Below are 27178 nucleotides of genomic sequence, written 5' to 3' on the forward strand. Positions count from 1 at the left end.
TAACCATTTATATAAAATTTATAACAACATTCTTAACAAACATATTTAGTGCCAAGAAAATAAGACGTGACAAAAAATAAGATAGAGATTGATTACTCCAATACTTAATAGGGTGACAGGCAGGCCTACTCTGCAATAAAAGAATAAAAATTTCATTAAACAATTGACTATAATAGCTTATCAAAAATATAACAAAATAATTGTTAGTCAAGTCGTAAACTAGGATTCATTTGCAATATTCTCAGCATTATGCATCAGCTCAGCAGATTTTACATGTCCCTCTATTTATATAATATTAAAAATCCCATGCCCTGACTAGGATTCGAACCCACAAAGATCACTTCAGTAAGAAATATTTCCTGAAGCTAATAAGCCGGTATTGACATTGTTTTTTAAATGCAGCATCGCTTTTCACTGGTTCAATAAAACATTTGTTTGACGATAATTAATACACAAACCCAAACTTATTTTCCTTTCAATTAGAAACCTAATTCACAATAACATGTCTGCCAGACATCAACCATGAGGTAGATTAATTATATTGAAAACAAACAAATATGGGTAAATAACAATTTAATAAAATGGGACAAGAGATTGAAAAATATAATAATTGTGCTAATGGTACACAATGGATCTTAATTAAAATTTAGATACGGAAAGATTATATATAAAAACAATCTAAAGAAACCTTTAAAAATAGCGAGTGAGAAAAATAATATATAGATATAGCGGAGGGAAAAAAACGTCGATTTTTTGCAATAACTGCGATATTCGTAATAATCATTTAAAATTAGTACGAATATACACTAAATTTTTTAAATTAAGTACCAATTTGATACATGTTTTGTGTTTAAGAAATATCTTATTATCAATATATCGATATATCAGTCAAAAAAATATCGGCTAAAAATATCGATATTTTTCGAAAAAATATCATAAATTATATATCGATATTTTTTCGGCATCCCTAACTCACCCAATTTTGATGGCACATTCACAAACTATGTTGTTTGACTGAAAGATTAGTCATGCTTCCAAATATGTAACATAAATAATCAAGAGTCAGAGAATTTAAAAGAAACTGTTCATACTGAATGAACCTCAATATAAATAGTTGTCTGTTAATTTTGGCAAAAGCTGGATTTATCACCAACAATCTCTTAGAAGATCATTATCAATCTTAGATAAACTAGGAAAAAAGAACCAATGAATATTGATTTGTGACAAAAATGCAACTTCTCTCAAATAACATGCTATTACGTCTATTATCACCAATATAATTAACAATACTGTGGCGACGTCCACGACCCTTTGAATTAACAATTAAAATATGATAAAATCTCCGAACTCCCCAGAAGGAACTCCTGTCGACCACATGTATAATTTAATATTAAAAATAAACAGTAATTGGTCAACCAGTGTTTTCAGTTCTCATGCAAATAAAGAAAGACAAATAATCGCAGCGGCAGCCACACATTTCGACCGACTGACCGACCCGACGAACATTCCTACAATACAATCAATAGTCAAAAATGTTGTTTCTTTCTTTCTTGTGATTTTTTTACCCAAAGATAAAAATGTGTTTGCATCTTGCAGGTATGAAAGCCTGTATGCTCTTCTAATTCGAATGTTGCATGTCAAACCAACGTGACACAGATAAATACCAACAACGATTCCCCATAAAACCACAGGAAGTCAAATAAAGATATATAAGATATGATAAAAGTCATTTTTAAGGTTGCTTAACCGCTTGTAACAATAAGTATTATGTTTTTTTTGTAGAAACGCGGTAATAAAACGTTTCATGAAATAATATTGACTTTGTACGACTTCGTCGTACATTGCTTTAGATCGGTTCTAATAATAGCAACTTATGTTTTTTTATACTTACTTCAAAAAACCCATGAATGAAAACTTGTATCCATGTTGTTCTGCGACTCCTGCACATATTATATTTGATGAAGACCCAATTAAGGAGCCATTACCTAAAAATATACAAAAATATTGCTTTATATTCAAAAAATGATCAAAAATATAAAATATTAATTAGTTTAAGTTATGTATCAGGTAGTTGTATGTATTTTCATCAAGTAAGTAACTAGAATGTAAATAATTGTTAAACAACACAAACTAACTGTTAAATTATATTATATATAATATTGGGTTAATATATGATACGCTATTGTATACTGTAAAGCTGAAGGAAAACTACTGTGAAATTATATTTCTTTCATAGAAATTACTGATTTTGTATTATAATAATACTCAACAATTATAACAAAAGAACTAAATATCAATAACCATTGTTATTATATTAAATACTTGATTAATAAGACAATCTATCAACTAGATACTCGAGTAATATGATTCTATATAATTAGAGATTGTTAATATGAAGCTTGTTATACGTAATTGTTGTTTATTAACTAATGCACAGTATTATAATGAATCTTTTTTATGTTATGTTGTAATATTTGTTGTTGTTTAGTGTTACATTTGATATATTAATGATCATATAGTTGATTTCTGATACTTTCTTTAAAAAACATGTTCTCGAAAATAATTTGAAAAAAATTGTTTACAGCCCGTGTTTCACGGAAATATAATATGATGTTATAAATTTATTACTAATAATTTTGAATATATATTTAGTATTTAAGAGTATACTTGTTATTATATTCCCATATTTAATGATTTTTTGGCTTAAATTGAAAATAAAGATAAAAACAGGAAACAATGTTCCGAAACCATTCGTTGTTTCCTTTAATTTGTTTATATTGTTGCTCATATTTATGGCATATAATTATGATAAACTCAATGTAAAAGATGAAGGCAACAAATTTGCATACCAATCTGATCTTACCTCCTAGACAAGCTCCGAAAGAAAGAGCCCAAACTAAAGGTTGCAGAGGCAGTTGAAGTTCGTGTTTGGTGGCAAGTTCAGTGGCTACTTTCACCATCATTGTGGTCAATGGTAGATTATCAACGAAAGCTGAGGCGAATGCTGAGACCCACAACATCAAAATAATGGCAACAGTTAATCGAGCTTCTGGATTGATGGCCATTATGATAGCCTGCGTTTGTTTTCCAATGTAATCGATCAGTCCCAGTCTCGACAATGCCTTAAAACATCAATGCAAAATAATTTTTTAATATAGTTATTTAGAATTTAGGAAAAATAGACTAAAAATGTAGATTTTTTCTTTTTTTGTACTTTTGGTTAAAACTTTTTATGATTTTTAAAAACATATTCCCCATAATTCATAATTGATTGAAGATAAAGTTGAAAAAATATATAAATAAAGAATAACAGTACTGAAGAAATGTCTGAATTGAATGGTAAACGTGGTAATACGTGACATCTACTGCTTTATCTTTTTGATAAGAAATTCTAGTATTTTAACATATTAATAAAGCCTAAGAGGATTAATTTTTTTATAGATGAGGAGTAGATCAATGCAAGGCCATTTTCTGAAGAAAATGAACAAGGATTATCTTTTATTTGATTTTCTCTTCTTCGATTTTTCCTTAACATAAAAATTTAGCACGGTAGTCACATTACACGTAAAATACTTTCATTGCATCGAATAAACATAGATTACTGTTTCATGCTATGTATAATATATATAAGCCACAATAGTTTTTTTAAATAAAAATTCTACCGTAGCATCAATTTTAATTTTGACTGTCAAATTAATTGATTACATCCCTAGAACTTCTGTAAAACTAATTATATTGCAACATCCCTTATTCAACATTCCTATGCAAAACGAATTTCAACTATTTCTTTCTTTAATGAGAATATTGTGTAATTATTTTTCTATTTTCATCTGAAAACTTTTTCCATCATAAATATAGTATGTCACTGATTCTTATCAAAGATTTCTTTTATAGTTGTAGCAATTAGGAATAGTTTTATTGTCCAATAAATCATAGCTGTGACACAATGCTGTCTTTTTCTGCAATTTTTTTTAAAGACATTTGTTATAATTTTTATGCGAGTTTACAATGGAATTTTGCTAACTAATAGTTAACTTTTGTTAAATATAACATTGGGTTTGTAAAACGTTTATCGCGTTTATTTGTTGTTACTTCGAACTCGGTTTCTATACATTCTAGGTTAAATCAAATATGTTTCGTCATTATTGTCAATGTTTCACCGTTTTTCCTTTAAAATAATCGAATAATATCTGTAGTTTATGGTTGAAATTCTGAGTCAAGTTGTTTTTGGTTGAACTAGAGAGATGGTTTCAAACAGTCATATATAACTCTATAATTTTTTCTTGTGACTAGTTTTGTCTTTAATTGAATAATTCATATTTATCGAAAAACGTTGAATATTCTAAACTCAAAATCACTATATTTAGTTTTGCAAGTGTAGGGTACTTCATCAGTTCTACTTATTTGATTATGACTTTCACAAAAACTACTTAGCTCTACTGATTGTTGATTCGGATGATAAAATAAATTAATATAAAATAATTTGCTAAGAATTGAATAAAATTTATAGTAAAATTTAATTATTATGTCACGGTTGTATATATAATAGTTAGTATTTAATGTCACGGCTTATGATAATGGATATAAAAGTAGCTGTTAATTAGTAGTTTAATTTAATAAGATCTATGGATCAACAGCGATCTTGGGAACATTGTTAAATCGTTAAAACTTTCATAAAACATAAGTTTTCGTAAAATTTCAGTCCTTCAGCTAATCATATATCAAGTAATCAATTATTCCAATGAACCCTAAAGGATTTGTATTAGATGACACTGCCAATACCCTGACTTGTGACTTTCTGTTTCATTGAATATAGTTACTAGGAACTAAAAGGGTCTTTTACATCGACTGTTAAATTCGATTGAAGTTCTGCCACAGCCAGCATACCCACCATATATAGCGCCTTCTGATTACTATTTATTCAAATCAATGCAGAATGGCTTGTCTGACACACGATTTCGAAATAACAAATGAGGGTTAAAGTCGATAGATGACTGGATTTTTTCTAAATCAATATCGTTCTTTCCACACTGCATCCATAAGTGGTGAGAAATATGCGGAAGAGATTACTTATTGTTAATGCTACTGTATTCACCATATAGTCCAGACATGTCTTTATACAACTATGATTACTTCTATAATTATTTATGATTATTACAAGTATTTATATATTATTCGTCTAACTTTTTGATAAAAAATTGGTTCAACTCCGAAGAAGAGCTGAAAATTGATACTCCTTGGTTATAAGGGCTAAGAATACTTACCTCCATTAAAATGAACAAAGAAGCAAAGAAAAGCAGGGTGCACCATTCTACTCTGGCGAATATACCTTCGATATTCTCATCGCCATATAGGAGCAGAAGCAGAAGAGCCCCCAGGAATGATGTCCAGCCTATACCAAGGTTGTCTTGAACAAATAAAAGTTTCTGTAGAGAATTATATGATCAGCTAGTTAACTGGTAACTTACTGAATGAGGGTATAGAATGCAGAAATAATACTCCTATTACTATAACCAACGTTATTCCTGACTTGATAAGTAAAATTTTGTTTCTAATACCAATCTGTAAAATCGAATTATTATTGGGATAATTTGTTAATGCCTATTTGTAGTGCTTATTTCAATCCTAATACAATCTTGAAGAGAAACATGTAGAATTTGAAAGAATGTTTAAACAATGTCAAGCTCACAGATTTCAGGCTATAACAGTATTAGAGCCAGCATAGCTTTAGTACAATTAATGATTTTGTTTAGATTTGTAATTCTTCCGTTGTTATGTCATTATTAGGAATTAAAGTTTCTGGAGTATCAATTACTAAAGGAGTTGTTGGTCTCTGTAGTGTGTTATGACTGTAGATCATATAAAACACAGCTACATCCAACGAATGTTTACAAATTGTATAAGAACGAAAATGAAACCCCATTAATCATTAAAATTAAATTAATTAATTAAAAATTAACTGACTATAAAAAATAAATAAGGAACTCACTAAAAATAAAATATAATCCAGCTTAGATTTTTAACACAAAAAAAAGATTTAAAACAAAATATGTACGTAATAATCTTTGTAATAACTAAATAATAATCAATGTGAAATCGGTACCGTGCCCAAACAGTCACTATTAAATTATATTTGTGTTGTTCCTAATTTAATTTTGTGTTTATGACATAAACTATTTTTATGATTTATTTATGATTTTAATTTAGTTTTTACAACAATCATTACGTACATATTTTGTTTTTAAACATTTTTTGTGTGTTAAAAATCTAAATTTGATTATCTTTTACCTTTTGGTGAGTTCCTTATTTATTTTTTGAAATTTGTTCAATTTTTTTTAATGTTTTGTTTTTCTCTTTTTAGTTCAATTACGCACTTCAGTATTACTGCAGATAACCCAAGTAAAAGTACAGCCCCTATGGGGAAAAATAAAAATAAAGAGACAATGAAAATAAGGAATGTTTCAGGCTTTGGATTCCGCTACCTAGTCTGGGTGATTTGACAAATGTTCCAGCTAGACTAGAAAAAAAAAGCAAATTGCTGTCCTATTGGTAAGCAAGCCCGCAACCTTCGCGTGTGAGTTATAAGTTAGTGTTGCCTACAGTGTTTCTACGACTTCTCATATTATATGGTTAGTGCTTAAAAATCAAACTTATGGCTTTTATAATGAACTACTTCCGATTTTTTGTCACATCAATTTAGCAATAAAGTTATACACAAATATCTGATTGTTTTAGATAAAAACAATATGTAATAACATTGCGCGTGCCTTTGAAACTTGAAGTTTTCACTCAATTTAATATTAGACCCATTAGATCAAAAACAACGACGAGTTGATGATTCGGAGCAGTGTTGGAAGATGATCAAGCCTAATAAACCCGAGTTTTGCGTCGATATGTGACAATGGATGAAATATGGCTATAATCACATTCACATGGCTACAAACACAATCGTTATAATCAGTGTATCACCCTTGAACGGAATTATGTTGAATAAAAAAAAATAAATTTGCCAATAAATATGTTTTACAATGGTAGACCGTGGATTCTTCAATATTTTCAATAAATTATCTTATTATTTATCTTTAGAGCCAGTATTGTAGACTAACAATAGGAAGTTGTTACACCTATCAACTGGATGTCTATTTGAAATTAAAGAATACATCATATGTTAACACCTAATATGATTTTGATGATGTTTTCACCTGATTTCCTCCGGTAATAAGTCTCTCGGTAACGGGACTGTTGCCCGTTCTCGTCACTTTCAACTGACCACGTAATTTCGCTGTTTTCTTAATAAGGTTTTCTTTTACGGCTTCCTCATCTTTGCTGTAACTGCTTACCGAAGCCGCTGTTCTCTGCAGAGCTGCGATACCCCTCTTTATATCTGTAAGCCATATAAATTTGATAACATATTTTAGAATTTTATTTAATAGCGAGTCCCTACCTTGAATTTCTATCGGTTCCGGGTTTTGGAATGCCGCCATGTCCCTGTATATGAATCGTAGTAAGCCGTATACGACAGTAAATACTAAGAAAATCCCTACGCCCATGTGTAATGTAAAAACTCCAAAGTTTACTCCCTATAATAGAAAATTTATAACTAACAAAAATTAGTATTTGTAGGAAAGATTGTTGAGTTTGTTGATAAAAAAAGTTTTATTGTTTTAATTGTATTAATTTTTTATGATATCTTTGGAATTTTCATTTAAATCATATATATATATATATATATATATATATATATATATATATATATATATATATATATATATATATACATATATATACATATATATATATATATATATATATATATATACATATATATATATATATATACATATATATATATATATATATATATATATATATATATATATACATATATATACATATATATATATATATATATATATATATATATATATATATATATATATATATATATATATATATATATATATATATATATATAAATATATTTCGGGAATAGGAAAAAGAAAAGATAAGCTGCGAATATATTTTTATTGTTTTTCAAGTACTCGCCACTGTGATCGATACACTTTTACATACGCTTAAACCAATTTTCAAGACTTCTGACAAACAAAAGGTTGTGTACCTATCAGAATTTACCGTTCTACGATCCTCTAGAAACACTGTTGCAATATGACCAGTTTTCCTGAAGAAACAGGCCACTATTTTCTTTGAAGTGCTTTGTGCGCGAACAACTTATGTTGGATTTGGTTCATGTTAGAACATCCATACGGTCGATTGCTGCTTAGTCCTCGGCATTAAGCCTACCGATTGGCGAGTGACCAACTTAGAAATCATCCCAGAAGACATCTGGTCTTACCCAGCCTGGTTACTGGCGTGAATTGGATCATTTTCCTTGTCGGATTTTACACTCTTACCTAGGACAATCACAAATATTAAACAATCACAAACATACATTTACGACCATGTCCCAGCAGGATTCGAACCCGCGACTATCGCAACAGTAGGCGCCCATAAAATAACAGCTTTGATATTATTGAGTTATTTACAGTTTACAGTGAACAAATTCCTTACTTTTGTTATTTGATTTGATGAAATCTGTCGTCGAAGCCTATAGAAACTATTATGGTGATGCTGGTGATGCTGCTCCGTCATATCCCAATTGTCGATTTTGATATTACCGATGTAAAAGTGTCAATTTTGATGGCAATGCCAAAGTATAATCTGGAAGTTCTGAAACAACTCAATTTCAAACTCTCACTTTGAAAGAATTTTCAAATAGTTTAGCAGTTGGCGAGGATATGTTATTAGCCTTAAATTATTTCTAACCAGGAACTTAAGGTCTCTTAAAACACATCACCTGTAATTATTAGGTGCTTGTATCGTTCTAAACAACTGTAAGACTCGATACAAATTCTGGCGCAACCGACATACCCACCGTACGTAGCACCTCCTGATTACCACTTGTTCAAATTAATACCGAATGGCTAGCCTGACATACGGTTTAGAAATATTGATTAAAAGTTAAAGTAGATAGATCACTCGACCTTTTCCTGGTGAGAAATATGGGAAGAGACCACTTATTGTTAATGTTACTATATTCACCACGTAAGCCAGATATTTCTTTATAAAATTATTTGTTGTTACTACAAGAATTTATATATTATTGGTCTAACTTTTTGATAAGAAAGTGGTTTCACTCCAAAGAGGAGGTCGAAAGCTGATGATTGATGCTCTTTGGTTCTAGGGACTGATAATACTTACCTCCATTAAAATAAACAAATAAGCAAAGAAAAGCAGGGTGCACCATTCTACTCTGGCGAATATACCCTTGATATTCTCATCCCAATATACGAGTAATAGCAGAAGAGCCCCCAGAGAATGATGTCCAGCCTCATTTTGAAAGAACTTTCAAATACGTTAGCATTTGACTAGGCATTGTATCTAAATGTTATAATTTAATCAAAATGTAATGAACCAAATGTAAAAACCCATATGTTACTTCAGGAAAGGCAACTGCATCAAAGCCGAAGCGGAATGTTCATGGCCATTCAGTAAATAAATATTATTTTCCTTCTAGTTACTGGATAGTATTGGTTTAGGTTATCTAGCACTTCTTGTTATCTGAATTAAATATTTCCCAAAAATCCAATTTTTTTAAACCAATAATAATCTTTTATATAATATAATTTTTCTTTAGTGCATCATCCAATGAGGGTTTACTTGAGAGAGTTAAACTATTGTTCTTACTTACACTTTGAACAATATCCTTGTTTGATGCTATTATGACATTGGGAGGATCCCCAATAGGAGTGATAGCCCCACCGATATTGCCGAACACCACCATTATGGTCAGTATAGGCACAGGATTAACTTTCATCACTTCACATAACCTAAAATAAAATTCTGTTAGAAATATCAATAATAAAGGGACTTCTAGATAGCATACTTGATGGTTACTGGGGTAATCAGCAACGCTGTTGTTACATTATCCAAGAAGCACGATAGAATTGTTACGATAATGCATAGAGTATTGATTAAAGACCATATATGTCCTCCAGTTCTCTAGAAAAGCATAACTGTTACTTGAGATACCAGATATTTCAGTTAGTTCAGATATTTATAGTCAATCATCAAAATTGGATGAAACAGTCAAAGAAATGACTGAATATATTTCATCCTTTATTTTCGTATTCACAATTTTCTAGTGTGTAAATGAAAAGACTGAGACTATAATTAAAAATTAATTATAATTAAAATAATTAACAATTTAAGTCGGCTTTTTAGTCACATCCTTTTCTAACCCCCTCTAGCCCCTCACGTCATGTAATTACCGGGCCATTCAGTGCTTTGACTTTGAGTTTGGAGATTGGCAGGGCACCATGATATTGCTAAAGTCACAGTATTTCGTCAATATGAAGGTGCATATAAAGGTGGACAAAGATAAAATTATTTAAAATACATATCTAAACTGAGCGTGGAAAAATTAAAAGTTATTAAAATTAACCATCTAATTCTAAAAGTGAAACCTAACTTTCTAGGTAACTAGAAATAAATAAAGCTTTAAAAGAATAAATAAATTATGCAAAATATGTTGGCAAGTCCTAAAACTTTAGGAAGAAATATGAGCATTAAGTTACAGTTTCTCCGTAGTCCCTTGGAGAGGAATTATAGTGATGAACCATTTATCAAAATGAGGCTTTGTATAGAAAAAAATACTGCAGTTTTCTATAAAGAGATTGTTATCAAAAAATATAGAAGAACAGAACATATGAAAGGTGTTTTTCTTGAATATAACTTAAGTTTTACTAATTTTTCACTATACTAACTTTTATAAGCATAAAATTATAACTATTAGTAATGATTTTCAATAAAAATTTGCTAATTAAAGTATACTTGTTAGTTACTTCTCAACTTCTTTACTATCTTCTTAGTATAATTAGAAAATCAATATTAAAAAAGCAAAATAATTCATAGTTTTGTGGCACAAAAGGATTGGTATGCTAAGTTTAGACGTGGTGAAATGAGCACCAAAGACGGTAAACCCACTGGACGCCCAAAAGAGGTTGTTATCGACGAAAACATTAAAAAAATCCAAAAAATGATTTTGAATGACCGTAAATTGAGACTGAATGAAACAGCAAACACTCTAAAGATATCAACTGAATGTGTACATCATATCATTCACGAATATTTGGGTATGAGAAAACTCTGCACAAAATGATTGCCGCGCGCTCTCACTTTTGACCAAAAACAACGACGAGTTGATGATTCGAAGCACTATTTGAAGGTCATCAAGCGTAATAAACCCGAATTTTTGCGTCTATATGTGACAATGGATGAAGCATGGCTTACTCATTCACTCCTTTCACTCCGAAGTCCAATAGAGTCGTCCGAGTGGACTGCACACGATAAACCCGCTCCAAGACGTGGGAAAACACAACGGTCGGCTGGCAAGGTTACGGCGTTTGTGTTTTCGGATGCGCATGAGATAATTTTCATTGAATATCTTGTACCATCAACAGCGGCCATTACATAGAGTTATTGGTCCATTTAAAGGACGAAATCGCCGAAAAACGGCTGCATTTAAAGAAAAAGCAAGTGCTGCTTTTCCAAGACAATGCACCTTATCAAAAATCCATGAATTGGGCTTCGAATTGCTTCCTTATCCACCGTATTCTCCAGATCTGGCCCGCAGTGACTGTTTCCTTTTCTCAGATCTCAAAAGAATGCTCGCTGGGATGAAATTTTTGTCGAATGATCTACGAAACTGAGGCTTATTTTGAAGCAAGGGCCTATTTTAAATCGTACTACAAAAAATGGTATCGAAAAGTTTGAGGGTCGCTATAATCAGTGTATCACCCTTGAGGGGAATTATGTTGAATGAAAAGAACTAATTTTGCCAAAAAATATGTTTTACTATGGTAGGCCGGGGACCTTTCAATTGACCTGTTACATCAACAGCAACAAAAGTATTAATGGTCAGTTGACCAGAAAAACATTATGGAATCAGGAAACATGCTGTGATATAAATAAATGTATTTTTGGGCCTTTTCAGGATCTCTACAGCCTGTTGGAAGACGCTTGGTGTCCTACGACTTCCACTCGAATGTATTCACTTAAAATTAACTTCGCATGAGGCAACAAAAACATATTTATTAAGTTTCTGATGTCTTTACTGTGTTCTTTTTATTATTATTCTTTATTTTTGTTTTTTGTAGTTGTCTTTTTATCTGTGATAGCATTTGCTACCAGTCATTTTTAATGTCGCGAAATAATAAACACTTCTTGTTGGTGTTTTAATATTTTATTACCTCTTTTACGATTTTAAATATATTTGGTATAAAATTATAAATGGTGCAATATAAATGTAGCAATAACTATTCGAAGTCTAGAAGATTATATATTAAAATTCCAAATTTGGACCATTAATGGTTCGATGTATCGGGTTTTCCACTAGGAAGTGATAAGGATCATGAAATTTTAATTTATCATTAAATGAAGCCAGTTATGTTACGCAAAAATTTAAAAATATTTACGATATTGATCTTTAGTGCTATTTTATATAATTTGTTAATATTTTCCTGTAATGCTTAAAATCAAAAATCTCTTTAAAATGATGTTAATGTTTTTGTGTTTTAATGTCTTAACGTTTTTTTTTTGACAAAACTGTGTAGCTCTAGGCATTGAGAATCATAAATTTTTGAACACATAAAGCATGCTGATCTGATAAATAGGTCATAGATGTAATAATTTCTAAAGTGCTGTCACTTTTACACACTGAACTAGAATACTCAAGATCTTGTCTTGCATTGATCTTGCGTGTAGTAAAGTACACTAAATGGTAAATACATTTATACATTTATTTATAGGTATATAAAGGATAATGGATCTTCCTAGATAAGTGTCTAGTTTCATGTTCTTGGGACAACGACTAGTAATAATAGATTTTAAAAAATTGAACTTTTCCAATAAAGTGACGCTGTATATTATATTACCTACATATTAAAACAACATATCAGCAAAATTAATCTAAAACTAGGTTGAATTTCTAAGTAATGACGTATTTTATGGATTAAACATATTTCAAACACCGATAAAAAGTTTAAAATGTGTAAGCTGAATAACGAATGAAGACAATTAACAATACATTTGGGTCAAGACACATACGCCTATAAGTACGTACCATCTTGTGATGCAAGAAAATTTCAAGAAATGCCGTTTCCAACTCGGGTGAGAAACAAGTCGAAATGGCCGGGCAAACAAAAAATGCAATCACGGTTGCGTGCCTGCAAGTTACGTCCGCGTGAGAGAGGAAAGCCGTTCGGTACTATAAAGTATGAATTTATGTCGGGTTTAATTCTGCTGCAAAGAAAGTCTTGTGGTTATGGTAGCAGTACGAGTTAAAATAATTTCGTTTATACTGGCTGTATACTACTTGGTTCTGCTTTAGAATCAATTTATGTTGTGTTTCTTTGTTAGTTATATTGTTTTCTTATTATTAAGCACTAATTGTGACCAAATTCATCTATAATTTATCCAATACTAGCGACCCGCCCCGGCTTCGCACGGGTGCAATGCTGATACTAAATTAAATACACTACAGAAAAAATATGAACGTTGTATATAAAAACATAGCGGCCCGCTCCGACTTTGCATGGGCATAAAATATATATGCCTATGTGATATATATGCCTACTCAATGAAAACATGATTAAAATCGATCCAGTATTTTTGGTTCATGCATTACTGCCCTTGGCCTGCACGCATTAAATTTGGAGTAAAACAATTCCTCTTCCCCTATACTTACTATGAAGATTTCCTGCTATCTTTGGAATATCTAAATTCATACAATTTTTATTACATTACACATTTTTAAACGCAAATTTTAAATTTGTGATATCTCCGAAAATATTTGTTTAATTTACATGCTGTAAAGAATCATATTGATCAATATTAATTGCACACTGTATTTAAGGTACTTAATTCGATAAGGATTAATGCCGTATTGCTTAAAATAGCTTCGTAAATAAGCCATTTTCTCACGTAAAAAGTAAACAATAAAAATGGTTAATGTGGGTTATCCCTAAAAGATAAACATATACCATCGCGGACTTTTTTGTAGACCTTTTTATGGTGTATAATACTGTAGTACATTAATTTGATCTAACTCGTAAGGTTAGGCAGCGTTTTTGCTAATTGCTAAATAAGCCTAAAAAAATAGGTTAATTTACGACATCACGTTAGAAACCTCTAAAATTAGCAATGTTGCCTTAGTATATTATGCATGTATTATACATATAAACCTTCCTCTTGAATCACTCTATCTATTGAAAAAAACCGCATCAAAATCCGTTGCGTAGTTTTAAAGATTTAAGCGCACTTAGGGATATAGGGACAGAAAAGGCGACTTTGTTTTATACTATGTAGTGATAATAGTGAACTCACATAATTGCAATGTTTAACATATTGCCTATTGTAGTTTGTAAATTCGTTTTGATGCAAGATTATATTTTCTTTCTTATTTTATTCTAGTTAAAAAGAGATACAATGTTGTCCAATCATGTAACCGAATCAGCCTATAAAATTCGTCTAGTTTTCAAGTATCTTTAAAATTCTTCAAGAGTTTACAAACCAGCAAACGTTTTGGCACTTTGCTTGTTCTGATACATTTAAAATGATTGCTTAATATTTATGACCACTCTGATTGAAAATACCGTTACAACTTAATAAATAGTCAGTGAGAAACATACTACGTCTCTAATTATAAAATTCGACCAGGCACTATGTAAAAGGGGCCCTTCTTACCAGTAAAATACATTAGATAGGTAAGTATTGATACTACTAAATTTTGAGTTGATGAGGTTTTTATTAGAAATAATTTTGCATGTTGCAGCTACATTAAATATGTGACTAAAATTTCTTACAGAAAGAAAAAAAATATAATGTTGGATTGACCGAAAACAAAGAGTCTATATACGAAGTGAGTGACTATCCAATATCACCTATTATTTGTGCATACATTCTGATATTTATTTGTTAATTACGTTATATAAATATTGTTATGAATATTACTATTTTCTAACTAATATCTTCCCAACATCGTAAGATGTTGGGGAAATAATAAAGAATATTTCCAGGGGAGATAGACACTTAACTACATAGTTACCTTGAAAGCCACAACTGACAGGTAATCAAACACGCCAGTCTCTCCGAAAACTGTCACCAGGATCATCATGGAAAATAGTAGCAGTAACGTTTCTATGTCCATCCAGGAGACGATTTCGTGCAGCGTTGGTCTGGCGTCAAGGGCAGCTAGAATGGCTACGGAAACTGTGCTGGCGAGCATGGCGGCTAGTGTCCGATGAAGAATCTATAAAATAGAGATACTTATTTTGGGTTATGAGGGTGGAGAAGAAGTTATATTAACGTTTTTAGAATTAGGAACTTTACTTATTGTTCCATACTGGCTTTCTAATTATTAATTAATATATATATATATATATATATATATATATATATATATATATATATATATATATATATATATAGACACACTTGTTGCATATATGTTGTCGTGAAAACTTGCGATTTTTTGTCATTTTAATAATCGCAGGTTAAAAAAAATTGCAATTCTAACAAAAAATACGTTATCATATAGATTTGGGTCTACTAATTTACTCCTATATACTTGTTTTAATTTACCAAACAAATTTAAACGAATATTCGATTATTTCAACTGTACTGAATGTTTTATTGATAATTTCATTAAATGCTGGTCAATAATAAACAATTACGTATCTCTTACCTCAAATATTATTATAACGTATAAACCCAGCAATACCAAAGCCGCGTATATGATCCCATCCTTCATACTGATCGGGCTCAGGTTGTATCCCATCGCTATGGGAAGGTTGGTCTGTAAATTCGACTTGAACTGAAACCTCAGGAAGGAAAACGACGAGTTGTCGGCGTTCCGCAGATTCAAATTGAACGTTTTCTCTGATTTTATCTCGGGGACGATGCCAATGAGGCGTTCGATCACTAAAGGCACAGTCCATAGATCAGAAACGTTCTGAAATTGAAAAAATTCGACGTAGATACAAGTAAAATATCTTAAAATGGATTTTATTAGCGTACACATATATTATTCACCTGCATTGAAATAACATCAGATGACTTTATATCAGATGTACTTCTTGGTTTCCTCTTAACCACCAACAATTGTATCCAAACATGAAGGTGGTTGGCGGAAAGGTTTCCATAATAAGCTGGCAATAAAGCTCCCTCCAGTAATATTTTTACGTTTTTTGTGGTCTCGTCTCTGCTGATAATATAACCTGGACGAACAGAAAACTTGTATACTAGTAATTCTAGGCTGCTAAATATAGAAAAAATAGAAGGAAATCTTAAATGTGAGCAATCGTAATCATGTTCAAGATTTATAACTTAATGACTAGGTAACTGGAGATCTAAAAGCGAGGACAACTGACAGATTATTAGTTTTTTAATATATTTTGAAAACTATTTTCAGTTATTAATTATTAAAATCCTACAATCCTTGAGGTGCCCTCCAGTGACAAAGCAAAGCAAAATTTGATCGTATTCCTATAAGGGGTTAGTCTTCTATACCCTCTAAATTCTGTGTTTTAGGTATGCTCATTTTTTATGTAACGTAAACTACAGAATGTAGTTTTTAATTAGGTAGCCAATTTTCTTTAGTTTTTGTTGAAATAAAAAGAGATTTGATCTCAATATACTTCTTAGAGCAACGAACCAACTGGAACAGAAATTAGTTACTTTTATCATTTACAATGTTCTACCATGCCTTAATAATAATAACAATTCTGAGATGATTGCAATGATTACTCCTAGGAAACTTTTAAAAGATATTAAGCACAATTTTAATTCAAAAAGCACCAAGTTTTGAAATTGTCAAGGGAAATATTCTTAAAAGAATCCAAACAAAAACCTTGGTTAAATTAGTTAATCTGTTTTATGCTTGCATCTGATTAAGCATTATAGGCATAATGATACCAAAACCTGGTAAAAATGCAAATGAAGTTGAGTCATACCGCCTTATTTATTTATTGATAGTTCTGACTAAACTCCTTGAGAAATTTTTAGAGAAAAGCCTAAAACCTATTTTCGAGTAAAGAAATTTGATACCCTCTCACCTGTTTGGTTCCAGGAATACCCTCTCAACATCTAACCAAGTACATTAAACTGCAGATGTAATTGAAAAATCACTAGAAAATAAATGAGGGTGCTCCGCTGTCTTTCTTGATATTGTACAGGCTTTTGACAGAGTATGGCACGAAGGGCGTCTATATAATATAAACTCACTTATCCCTAAGCATTTCTAACTGCTATTAAAATTTCATTTGATTAGTTGATACTTCCGTTGTAAACCTGAAGGAACATACTATGACCTTAAATTGATAAGAGCTGACGTACCTCAAAGAAGTATATTGGGGCCAGTGCTTTTTCTCCTTTACATCAGCGCTCTCGCGTGACTTTTGTACAACGTAGTATATTAGCAGATATTGACACCAATGTGGAGCTATGAAACTCAGCTGTGAAGCTGTGCCAGTGACCCGAAAGTCCAAAGATTCAGAGGTTCTAAAACAAAGCGTTGAAGAGTATTGTGACAGCTTCTTGGTATGTATGCGTTTGTGACCTCCATCGCGACCTAGAATTTGATATGTTTACGGATACTATTAGAAGATTTGCCGATTCCCATTATAGAAGACTCCAGAACCACGTCAACAAGGAAGCTTCCAGACTTCTAAATGTGCATAATGTCATTAGACGTCTCAAACGCTAGTATAAAATATTTTATTTGTAGTTATTTGTTAAGTCAAATTAAAGTTAATTGATAATTGTATACTAGTATTAGTGCATAAATTAAAATAAAAAAAATAGTTTTAAAATTTGAACTAACCTACTGGACACACCATACACGCTTAACATTCTGTCAATGTTCCCATTATGTTTGTGCCATGTGCATTGGCAAATTATTAAAAATGTATGACCTCAATAATACCATAAGTGTTTTTTAAGTATTCTTCTTGAAAGAAAAATTAAACCAATAACAACTTGCACTTTATAATAAATAACGATATTTTAGAGGTTGTAGGTTTGCAAGCTGACGCATTTTTGCAATTAGAAATCCGAGTTGTGTTATATAAGAGAATATCCTGCATGTAATATCGAGTAGGTTATAATAAACAATTTTTGTAAATCCACTAATTATCTATATGTGTTTCGTTTAAGCAATATTACGACATATCGCCTAATTTGTTCTGAAAACCTTTTGGTTGGTAAATTATAATCAACATTTCAAGTATTTTTGTAGACTCTGAATGAATTTTGATGTGTTTTTCATTTAGTGTCATTCGTCACGGATAAACCACACAAGAGAAAATAAACAGCCAAAAGCAACAAAGCGTCAAGTAAGAAAAAATGGTAACAAAGCAGAGAACCAGCTGATAAAACTGTATTAAACGCAATCTCCGTAAACATGTGAAACAGAAAATTCAAAAATGAAACATATACTGATTATTTGAAGATTTTAACAGATTATCAAGACATCGATTGATTGTTTGCTTTGGAATAGCGAGAAGGCAGAATTATTTGCTGAGTACTTAGGGTACTAACAGTTATCGAAAAAATTAAATGCAGCTCTAAAGATGGCCAATTGCAAGCCAAAAAATGACTATTTATTCAAAATAATTTGACAATATAAACTTGAAACTGAACGAAAGAAGGTTATTTTTTTAGGATTTTTAAATATTTTAAATGAAATATTGCGACGAAATGTAAATAATAAATATGTATAAAACATAATTAGATTAATCGAGAAATACTCTCAACAATATCTTCTCATTAACAGGTGAGCACTGTAATGGCAATACCAATTTCAAAATAACAGCGGTCGCAATCTTTTGGTACCCGTATAGTCGGATGCTTTCTATTTGAAGATTATGATATCACTTCTTGGGTTTTTGTTCTTAAGGCGTATGACGACAAAACAAATAAACGTTTTAGCGTTTCTTAATATCGTTTATCTAAAATAATGAGAAAACGGGAAAAGAAACAGCTAATTATTATCTAATTATGTTAGGTTCAAAATGTGATTTGTGATTTTAAAATGAAATAAGTAGTTGATATTGGAAAATAAGACGCTGCCGCTGAAACCTTTTATATTTGAAGACTAAATTTTACTAAAAAGCTTTAATAGCTTTAGTGAAAAAAACTCGGTCAATTCAGTGACAAAACATCAGTGAATTTACCTCTTGTAGTAGACGTTAATTTGCTTGAAATATTTTATTTAAACCAATTTTAAAGTAGATGTTGCTATAAGGCAATATTATCCTTCCTTTATACAAAATATTTGGTAAATGGTAATAAAGGAACGTTATTCAAAAAGATACACCATCAAGGTAATGCAGATTTCGAGCCGAATGCACAGGGGATAGAAAAAATAACCTGAACCCATTGCAATGAGCATATCTTGTTGCATGTTAGCAACAGTGCTTGGTGCTTGGATAGAGGGAGTATCCGTGACGAAAACAGCTACCAGCAAGTCTAACATAGATATCTACCAGAGGTTCCAGAATAAAGTATTGCCAGTCATCGTGGATACCCCATATTACGTATCCAACAAACTGATTCAGCGCGATATCCCCTTAGAACCCATAATGAGTGTTATTTGAAGTGTTAGTGCGAAGTACTCTGAAAGACCATTAGTACATCCCAATGCACTCGCCAAACAGTTAAATGTTCGCGATGATAGTGTAATGCATAGGCTCAAATGCAAAATGCCATACGAACGGATTAATAGACACATAGAGTGAGATTTAATAATCTCTAGAATAGTTGTTAGAATAAGTTAAGATACTTTACAACTTACAAGACTTTAAAATAACCTAAAATAGTATGTAGAATAAGATTTAGACTATAAGTTGTACAGCAGATCACTTACTGAAGTCATCTTCTACATGGCAGGATGTTTATATTAGATAACGAAAATGATATAATAATACTTATGGCCCACGGGCAGATTGTTGACGTTCTAAGAGATTAAAAAGAATCAAGTTTCAGCTCAAGGGCGATAGCCCAATATTCTTTCGAGTAATATCAGAATATCAACAAACATTTTCTCGGTCAAGTACAGTAGCAGGACCTCAACATAATTGGACCGTTATGAGGAGTTTTATAGTAGCAAGAGAGGGTAGATTTCCATCTATAACATCACTGAAACAATTACGGAAATGTTGTAATATTTTTTCTGTTGTATAAACTAGAGGTCTAATATAATAGAGCTTTATCAGATTTTGTAATATTTATGATATGGGAAAAGAATTATGACTTTTTATCGAATGCCTGCTGGGACATGTCAACCAAGAAAGTGTTGTTGGCTTGTTGTCGAGTGTTTCGGATAATGGAGTTTTAAGTACAGACGCTATTAGACGAAGCCTGTCACGGGTTATACTTTATGACTCCTATATAGAAAATGGTTTCTTGGACCAACCTTGTCCACCACTACCAAGAACCCAAGCGAGAAGCAGCATTGAAATAAGTATTTTTAGAAGTATTGAAAAAAGTATTGTTAACTCCATCGAAAATACATATTGAACAAATGAAATATCAATAATCAAACCCACTAGAATTCCTGTCAATACTAGAAAAAAAACAGACTTAGTTATTAGTAAGTATATTCGATCTAAATCATAATCCTTTTCCCATAAGGTATTCATTTCTTCATTTCTATATATGTTATTAATTTAAATAAAACAACTCGTCTTTCGGTATCAATTTACTGAAATAAGAGAGAAAATAAAGTATATTATTTATATAACTTTTTCTCTCTTATACCTCAAGAGTATTAGTTACGAGACAGTGTTACCATATATAAACTAATCCTTCTTTTATCACCCCAATCAAAATATGATTAGCTTTACTTCAGTAACTTTTGCATTAAATTTAATTAATAAATTATGAAGCATTTTAAGAAAAATACATTACTGTTGATTGCATCCTTTTGTATGCTGATCTGGTGCATAGTTTGAACTTTCTCAGTATTCACTATCAGTTGGTAACTGCATAATATCCAAATAATAATGAAAACGGAAAGTTTTCCGTAACTGAAAAATGTCTTGAATTGCGGACCGTTTCCGTCGTAATTAGCCTGCACTCTGTAAAACGCCCACGTCAACATCTAAAGTCTAACCAGCACGAAACAAACTTACTGGGATTCGAAAATCGAATCAGTCTCCAATGTTCCAGAACTGACAGGCGTTATACAAATCCTTACATGATTCTCCGATTCGATGTTCCTCAGAACATTTTTCCTACAATAATAAAATAATGCAAAACGCAAGACATAATTAGTACCAAAAAGAAATTGTTCGAAGTTAAAAAAAATATTTTAGATCACACGTTACCAAGTCTGACGAGTAAGGAAGCCCAAGCCTTCTTAAACTCGTAGTAAAACATTATATGAAACAAATCTTTTAATATTTCTTTCGATCACAATTACTTATTTAATAGACAATTTCTCGAACTAAACTGACAGAAAGATATAAACTAGGACACTTTTTAATTAACAGACCTACTGCTTTGTAGGGTTCAATGGATTTCAATAATTGTGGCACTTATCTCATATTGTTCAAGTTTTTACCTTAATACAAGTTCCTTCTCCATGATTCATTGAACATTGATTCTTATTGAATATTTCATCAAATATTATTTGTATGACAACAAATAACATAAACTCATTTCACTTATGCTTTATTAACATGGGATGCCAAGTAAAAAAAAATGTATCTCAAATATTTGAATAGAGTTCCTGCACCATCTGTTGCAACATAGAGTAACTAAGGTCGGTTTCTTCGAAATAGATGGTTTTATATTTATTGAGATTAGTTCACTTACGGGTCCATAGATGTCACGCAGCGTAGGTTCTAAATTATTTGAAATAAAATAATTATAAAAATTGTATGGAATAATACATCCTTTAATATAAAATATTTTATCATAAAAAATTGTGATATTTAAAGCCACTGAGTCAATGCTATACCATTTTAAAATCATGTTTTAATATTTACTATTGTTTTTTATTGCCTGTTACGTATTATTGAAGTTTGTCAATAGATGTCGCACAATGTTAGATACATAATATAGTACTATATTCGGCAAAGTAAGAAACAAAAAAATTGTTCCCAACATACAAGATTTAAATGAGGAAACATCACAAGAAATTGAAAAAATACAGTATCAAATGTATATGAATGTTTGGTGTCACGAAAGTGGTCCTTAGACGACTAATATAATAATTGTATAATAAGTGATATTGTGAAATTTTGCATAAACTACCGAAATTAGAACTACCTCAATCAATTCTGTGTGTATAGCATTGGAATATACAGTAATATATAAAGTGTAAACTTAATACATTTAATATCAGAATTGTTTTGCTTGGTGTCAGCGGGTAGGCGCTGAGGACGTGATTTCGCTGCATTTCATTGGTTAGTTTGAATTACCATTACAGGGACCTGTAAAGAAAATATTTTATTAGAAAAGCATGGCATTGGCTGAGGATTTCATATGCATCACGTGACCAACCTCTGATGTCTCATTCAACTGACCAATTAAATTTGAAATAATATATATATATATATATATATATATATATATATATATATATATATATTTTTTTTTTTTTCTCCATTCTGACGTATATCATACAATTAAACTATTTTATTTATCTTCTTAACAAGTTTCATAATAACATTGTAAAAATAATTTGCCTCAATACATTTTGTGTTGAACAAGTAAATAAAATATTAACAGACACTGACTTAATCTGCTTTCAGTATGAAGAAACAAAAAGATAGGGATTTAGATCTTATTTAAATTGACTAAAGGAATATGAAAAAGGGAAAACGCGCTATATACAATTTTCATTAAAATTGCCAGGAGATGTTTTGTTCTCCTTTAAGCTGCAGCTTCTTTATATTTACATCCAATTAGATTTTATTTATAAATTTATATTTTATTTTTTAAATATTAATATATGTATATATAGATGTTTATATAGTTTTAAATTAATATAATTTATATAATTTATTACAAAATAATATAATACAATTCGTAGACTAACAATTTGGGACTGATTTTATAGACAAGATAGATTATTTTGTTATATTGTTAATAGGCCTTTAAGCTATCTCTTTAACCTCTTGAATTTTTAATTAATAAGAGAACAGCAGTAATTTTAATATTGCGGATATTGATTGATTTGTTGTTCACTGAACTATTACTGTTTATTATGTTTTCTCCATTCTGACGAATATCATACAATTCAACCATTTTAATTATCTTCTTCACAAGATTCACAATAACATTGTGAAAATAACTCAATACATTTTGTGTTGAACAAGTAAATAAAATATTATCATACAAAGACTTAATCTGCTTTCAATATGAAGAGACGAAAAAATAGGGACTTCCATCTTATTTAAATTGAAAACAGGTCAATTGAACAGTCCCCGTCCTGACACATAGATGGCGCTATTAGAATTAAATCCATATGTTTTTTACTTAGCCCTAACCCTCAAAAGACGCGTGTATTCATTTGACAGCTTCGGATTATTAGTTTGTAAATTATAGCATTTTGAGTGAAGCTAGAGAATTTTTGTTATTGTGAAAAAAAAATGTATAAAATGGAATTTCGCGAGTTCATAAAATATTGCTTTTTGAAGGGAAATAATATAGTTGAAGCAAAAACTTGGTTTGATGCCGAGTTTCCGGATACTACCCTAGGAAAATCAACTATCAAAGATTGGTATGGTAAGTTTAGACGTGGTGAAATGAACATCGAAGACGATGAACACAGTGGACGCCCAAAAGGTTGTTAGCGACGAAAATATTTTAAAAGACACTCTAAAGATATCAACTGAACGTGTACATCATATCATTCACGAATATTTGGGTATGAGAAAGCTCTGTGCAAAGTGCACGCTCACTTTTGGCCAAGAACAACGACGAGTTGACGATTCGAAGCCTTCGACATACTTTGACATACTTAGTGGTTTCAATCACTAGGGTGTCATTAAGAAAATGAACCTGATAGTGTACATTTATAGTAGGATACGTTCGGATAAAATATACGACAGAATGTTTGATAATGCCCACGGTACGATTACTTACCGCGCTTAATTAAATACATGCACGAACGCTATAAAAAGTCCAAAATTTACGGCTCTATTTTTAAACCGAATATTACGGCTCATAAAATTCCCGAAACGCCATTTTTGGCGAACTAAAATTTCGCCGTACTACTCATGTGTTACGATAATTAACGGACTTTATAAATAGAGCAAGTAAATGTACGAGACATTCGTCAAAATGCCAAATGGGTTTCGAACCGTAGGGTATTTGGCAGTACATACAAAAACTGGTTTTTATTCGCATGGTGTTCACGTCATTTTAGTAGCTTCCGTTGTGTGTGTTATTCCATGAAATTCGGAGCTTTATTGTTAAAAACTAGTTATACGTCCTTCATTCAAAATAGTGTCCCCCGCTGGCTAGTACTTAACAAGTTAATTGAAAAGCCCCCGGCTTGACACACAGATGGCGCTACTAGAATTAAATCCATTTTTTAATTAGCCCTAACCCTCAAAAGATACGTGTATAAATTTGACAGCTGTCGGATCATTACTTTGTGAATTATAGCATTTTCAGTGAAGCAACTTTTGTTATTGTGAAAAAAAAATATGAAAAGGAATTTTGCGTGTTGATAAAATATTCCTTTTTGAAGGGACAGAATACAGTTGAAGCAAAAACTTGGCTTGACGCCTTGTTTCCGGACACTGCCCCAGGAAAATCAACCATCAAGGATTGTTATGCTAAGTTTACACGTGGTGAAATGAGCACCGAAGACTGTGAACGCGGTGAACGTCCAAAAGAGGTTGTTACCGACGAAAACATTAAAAAATCCACAAAATGATTTTGAATGTGTTAATGATTCGGAGCAGTGTTTGAAGATGATCAAGCGTAATAAACTCGAGTTTTTAAGTCAATATGTGACAATGGATGAAACATAGCTTCATCATTTCACTCCGAAGTCCAATCGACAGTCATCCGAGTAGACTGAATACGATGAACTTGCTCCAAAGCGTGGGAAAACGCAACAGTCGACTGTATTTTGGGATTCGCATGGAATAATTTTCATTATGACTACCTTGAAAAAGGAGGCACAATCAACAGCGACTATGACATGCCTCAAGGTCGCTAGAGTATGCATAAAATTACTATTGATAGACTATAAAAAAAACCATTCGAAGATCACCAGGAAGTATTATCTAAAAAATCAGGTTCGTTATAAAAAACTTTAAAACGTATTTATACCCAATTTTTATAATAATAAAATTTGTATCAATTAAGAACTAATTTGCGAATTCTAAGATCGCCGGCGAGTATCTGTTCTCTAGCATTCAACGGAACCGTAAATAGAGCGACAGAGAAAGTAATCAAGACGGATGTTTTGTGTTTCCAGAAGGAGCATTCAGGTTAAATTACCGAAAATCTTAATTCGCTTGTTTGTTTCGGCGCTAGGAAACGTTAACGCAATCAAGAGATAACAACGCAAATAAGTGATCTAGTGTTGCGGGGAAAGGTCCCGCGAGAAATGTTAACACTGGTAATGGCTTTCACAGTTGTTTTGTGGTAATTCTCCGTGGCATCGCTAGCACAAAAAAGCAATTAACCGAAGAGGTGTATGCGTGATATTTTCATTTCGGTAACAAAAGGTACATGTAAGAGGAATTGTTGAAAAAATTAGGTATTTATTAATTTGTAATATGGTTGTTCATAAATAAATTCGAACAAAATTTTAAAAATCATTTCAAGGATTTCGTTTGTCGTTGTGCCATCAAATAACAGGTCAATTAAAGTCCCCGGCCTGACACATAGATGCCGCTATTAGAATTAAATTCATATTTTTTTTTTTCGGTTTATAAATTTGACAGCTATCGGATCATTAGTTTGTCAATTATAGCATTTTGAGTGAAGCAACTCTTATTATTGCGAAAAAAATGGATAAAAAGGTATTTCGCGTGTTGATAAAGTATTGCTTTTTGAAGGGACAAAATATAGTTGAAGCAAAAACTTGGTTTGATGCTGAATTTCTGGACTCTGCCCCAGGAAAATCAACCATCAAGGATTGGTTTGCTAAGTTTAAACGTGGTGAAATGAGCATCGAAGACCGTGAACGCAGTGAGTAGCAGACACTGTAAAGGTATCAACTGAACGTGTATATCATATCATTCACGAATATTTATGTATGAGAAAGCTCTGTGAAAAGTGGGCCGCGCGAGATGAGTTTTGACCAAAAACAACGACGAGTTGATGATTCGGAGCAGTATTTGAAGATGATCAAGCGTAATAAACCCGAGTTTTTGCATCGATATGTGACAATGGATAAAATATGGCTTCATCATGTCACTCCGAAGTCCAGTCCACGGTCACCCGAGTGGACTGCACACGATGAACTCACTCCAAAGCGTGGGAAAATGCAACAGTCGGCTAGCAAGGTTATGGCGTGGTCGCCGAAACTGAGACCTATTTTGAAGCAAAGGACAAATCGTACTACAAAAATGGTATCGAAAAGTTGGAGTTTCGCTATAATCAGTGTATCACTCTTGAAGGGAATTATGTTGAATAAAAAAACTAATTTTTGGCAAAAAAATGTGTTTTACTATTTACTTTTCAAATGATCTGTTACGTATCCTTTTCATTTAATTTCTTAATTATTTCATTAGTTTACCTATGTCTTTCTGGAATGGCAGAATGGTAACTAGGCAACATATATTATTACTAAGAAACGATACAGTTTATAAGAAGGTACCGATAGGTTTTAGGTCACTGCTAAGAGTGAACATGTATTATACGGAAAATATTAATAAATTATTGTTTATTTTACGGGTATTACGGGCGAAATACTGTTACAATTTTTAACATGGGCTTCTAGGGTCTCTGCTTGGGTGCAAAAGTTGACCCGAATATGTAAACTTATGTAATTGTTTATAAATGAAAAAATAATGTTGATTGAACTATGATTTTGTATATAGATGGAGTATATTAAAGCAATATCATTACTACTGATATGCACTAGAAG

At 31.4% G+C, this 27178-nt stretch overlaps 1 protein-coding gene across 3 annotated transcripts; it reads right to left on the reverse strand.

Moving 5' to 3' along the window:
- On the reverse strand, positions 1-27178 carry LOC143194153 (P protein). Of its 3 annotated transcripts, none has more exons than XM_076400739.1 (15): positions 27160-27178; positions 21249-21350; positions 21025-21194; positions 16150-16334; positions 15803-16069; positions 15164-15367; positions 9944-10059; positions 9749-9887; positions 7445-7580; positions 7203-7384; positions 5469-5562; positions 5265-5407; positions 2864-3122; positions 1892-1985; positions 1-130 (listed from the first exon to the last, which is right to left on the reverse strand). In XM_076400739.1, the coding sequence occupies exons 3-15, from the start codon at positions 21059-21061 to the stop codon at positions 46-48; spliced, it is 1941 nt and encodes a 646-aa protein (XP_076256854.1). In that variant the 5' UTR covers positions 21062-21194; positions 21249-21350; positions 27160-27178; the 3' UTR covers positions 1-45. The 3 variants fall into 3 exon arrangements, with proteins under 3 accessions (XP_076256854.1, XP_076256852.1, XP_076256853.1); XM_076400737.1 differs by lacking the exon at positions 27160-27178 and adding an exon at positions 21680-21795; XM_076400738.1 differs by lacking the exons at positions 5265-5407; positions 5469-5562; positions 27160-27178 and adding an exon at positions 21680-21795.

This window comes from Rhynchophorus ferrugineus, unplaced genomic scaffold (genome assembly GCF_030347505.1).
Source record: "Rhynchophorus ferrugineus isolate W39M unplaced genomic scaffold, kcgeb_rfMv2 rfM3, whole genome shotgun sequence".
Classification (NCBI taxonomy): domain Eukaryota; kingdom Metazoa; phylum Arthropoda; class Insecta; order Coleoptera; family Curculionidae; genus Rhynchophorus; species Rhynchophorus ferrugineus.

What these genes read in the sequence shown, in the direction of transcription:
- LOC143194153 (XM_076400737.1), bottom strand. Translation starts at nt 21,702, where the DNA reads ATGGAGAAGGAACTTGTATTAAG. An exon ending in ACAAAAGGATGCAATCAACA is followed by an intron (nt 16,335 to 21,024) that starts GTAATGTATTTT and finishes CTGTTCGTCCAG; the next exon opens with GTTATATTATCAGCAGAGAC. An exon ending in TTTCGGAGCTTGTCTAGGAG is followed by an intron (nt 1,986 to 2,863) that starts GTAAGATCAGAT and finishes GTATATTTTTAG; the next exon opens with GTAATGGCTCCTTAATTGGG.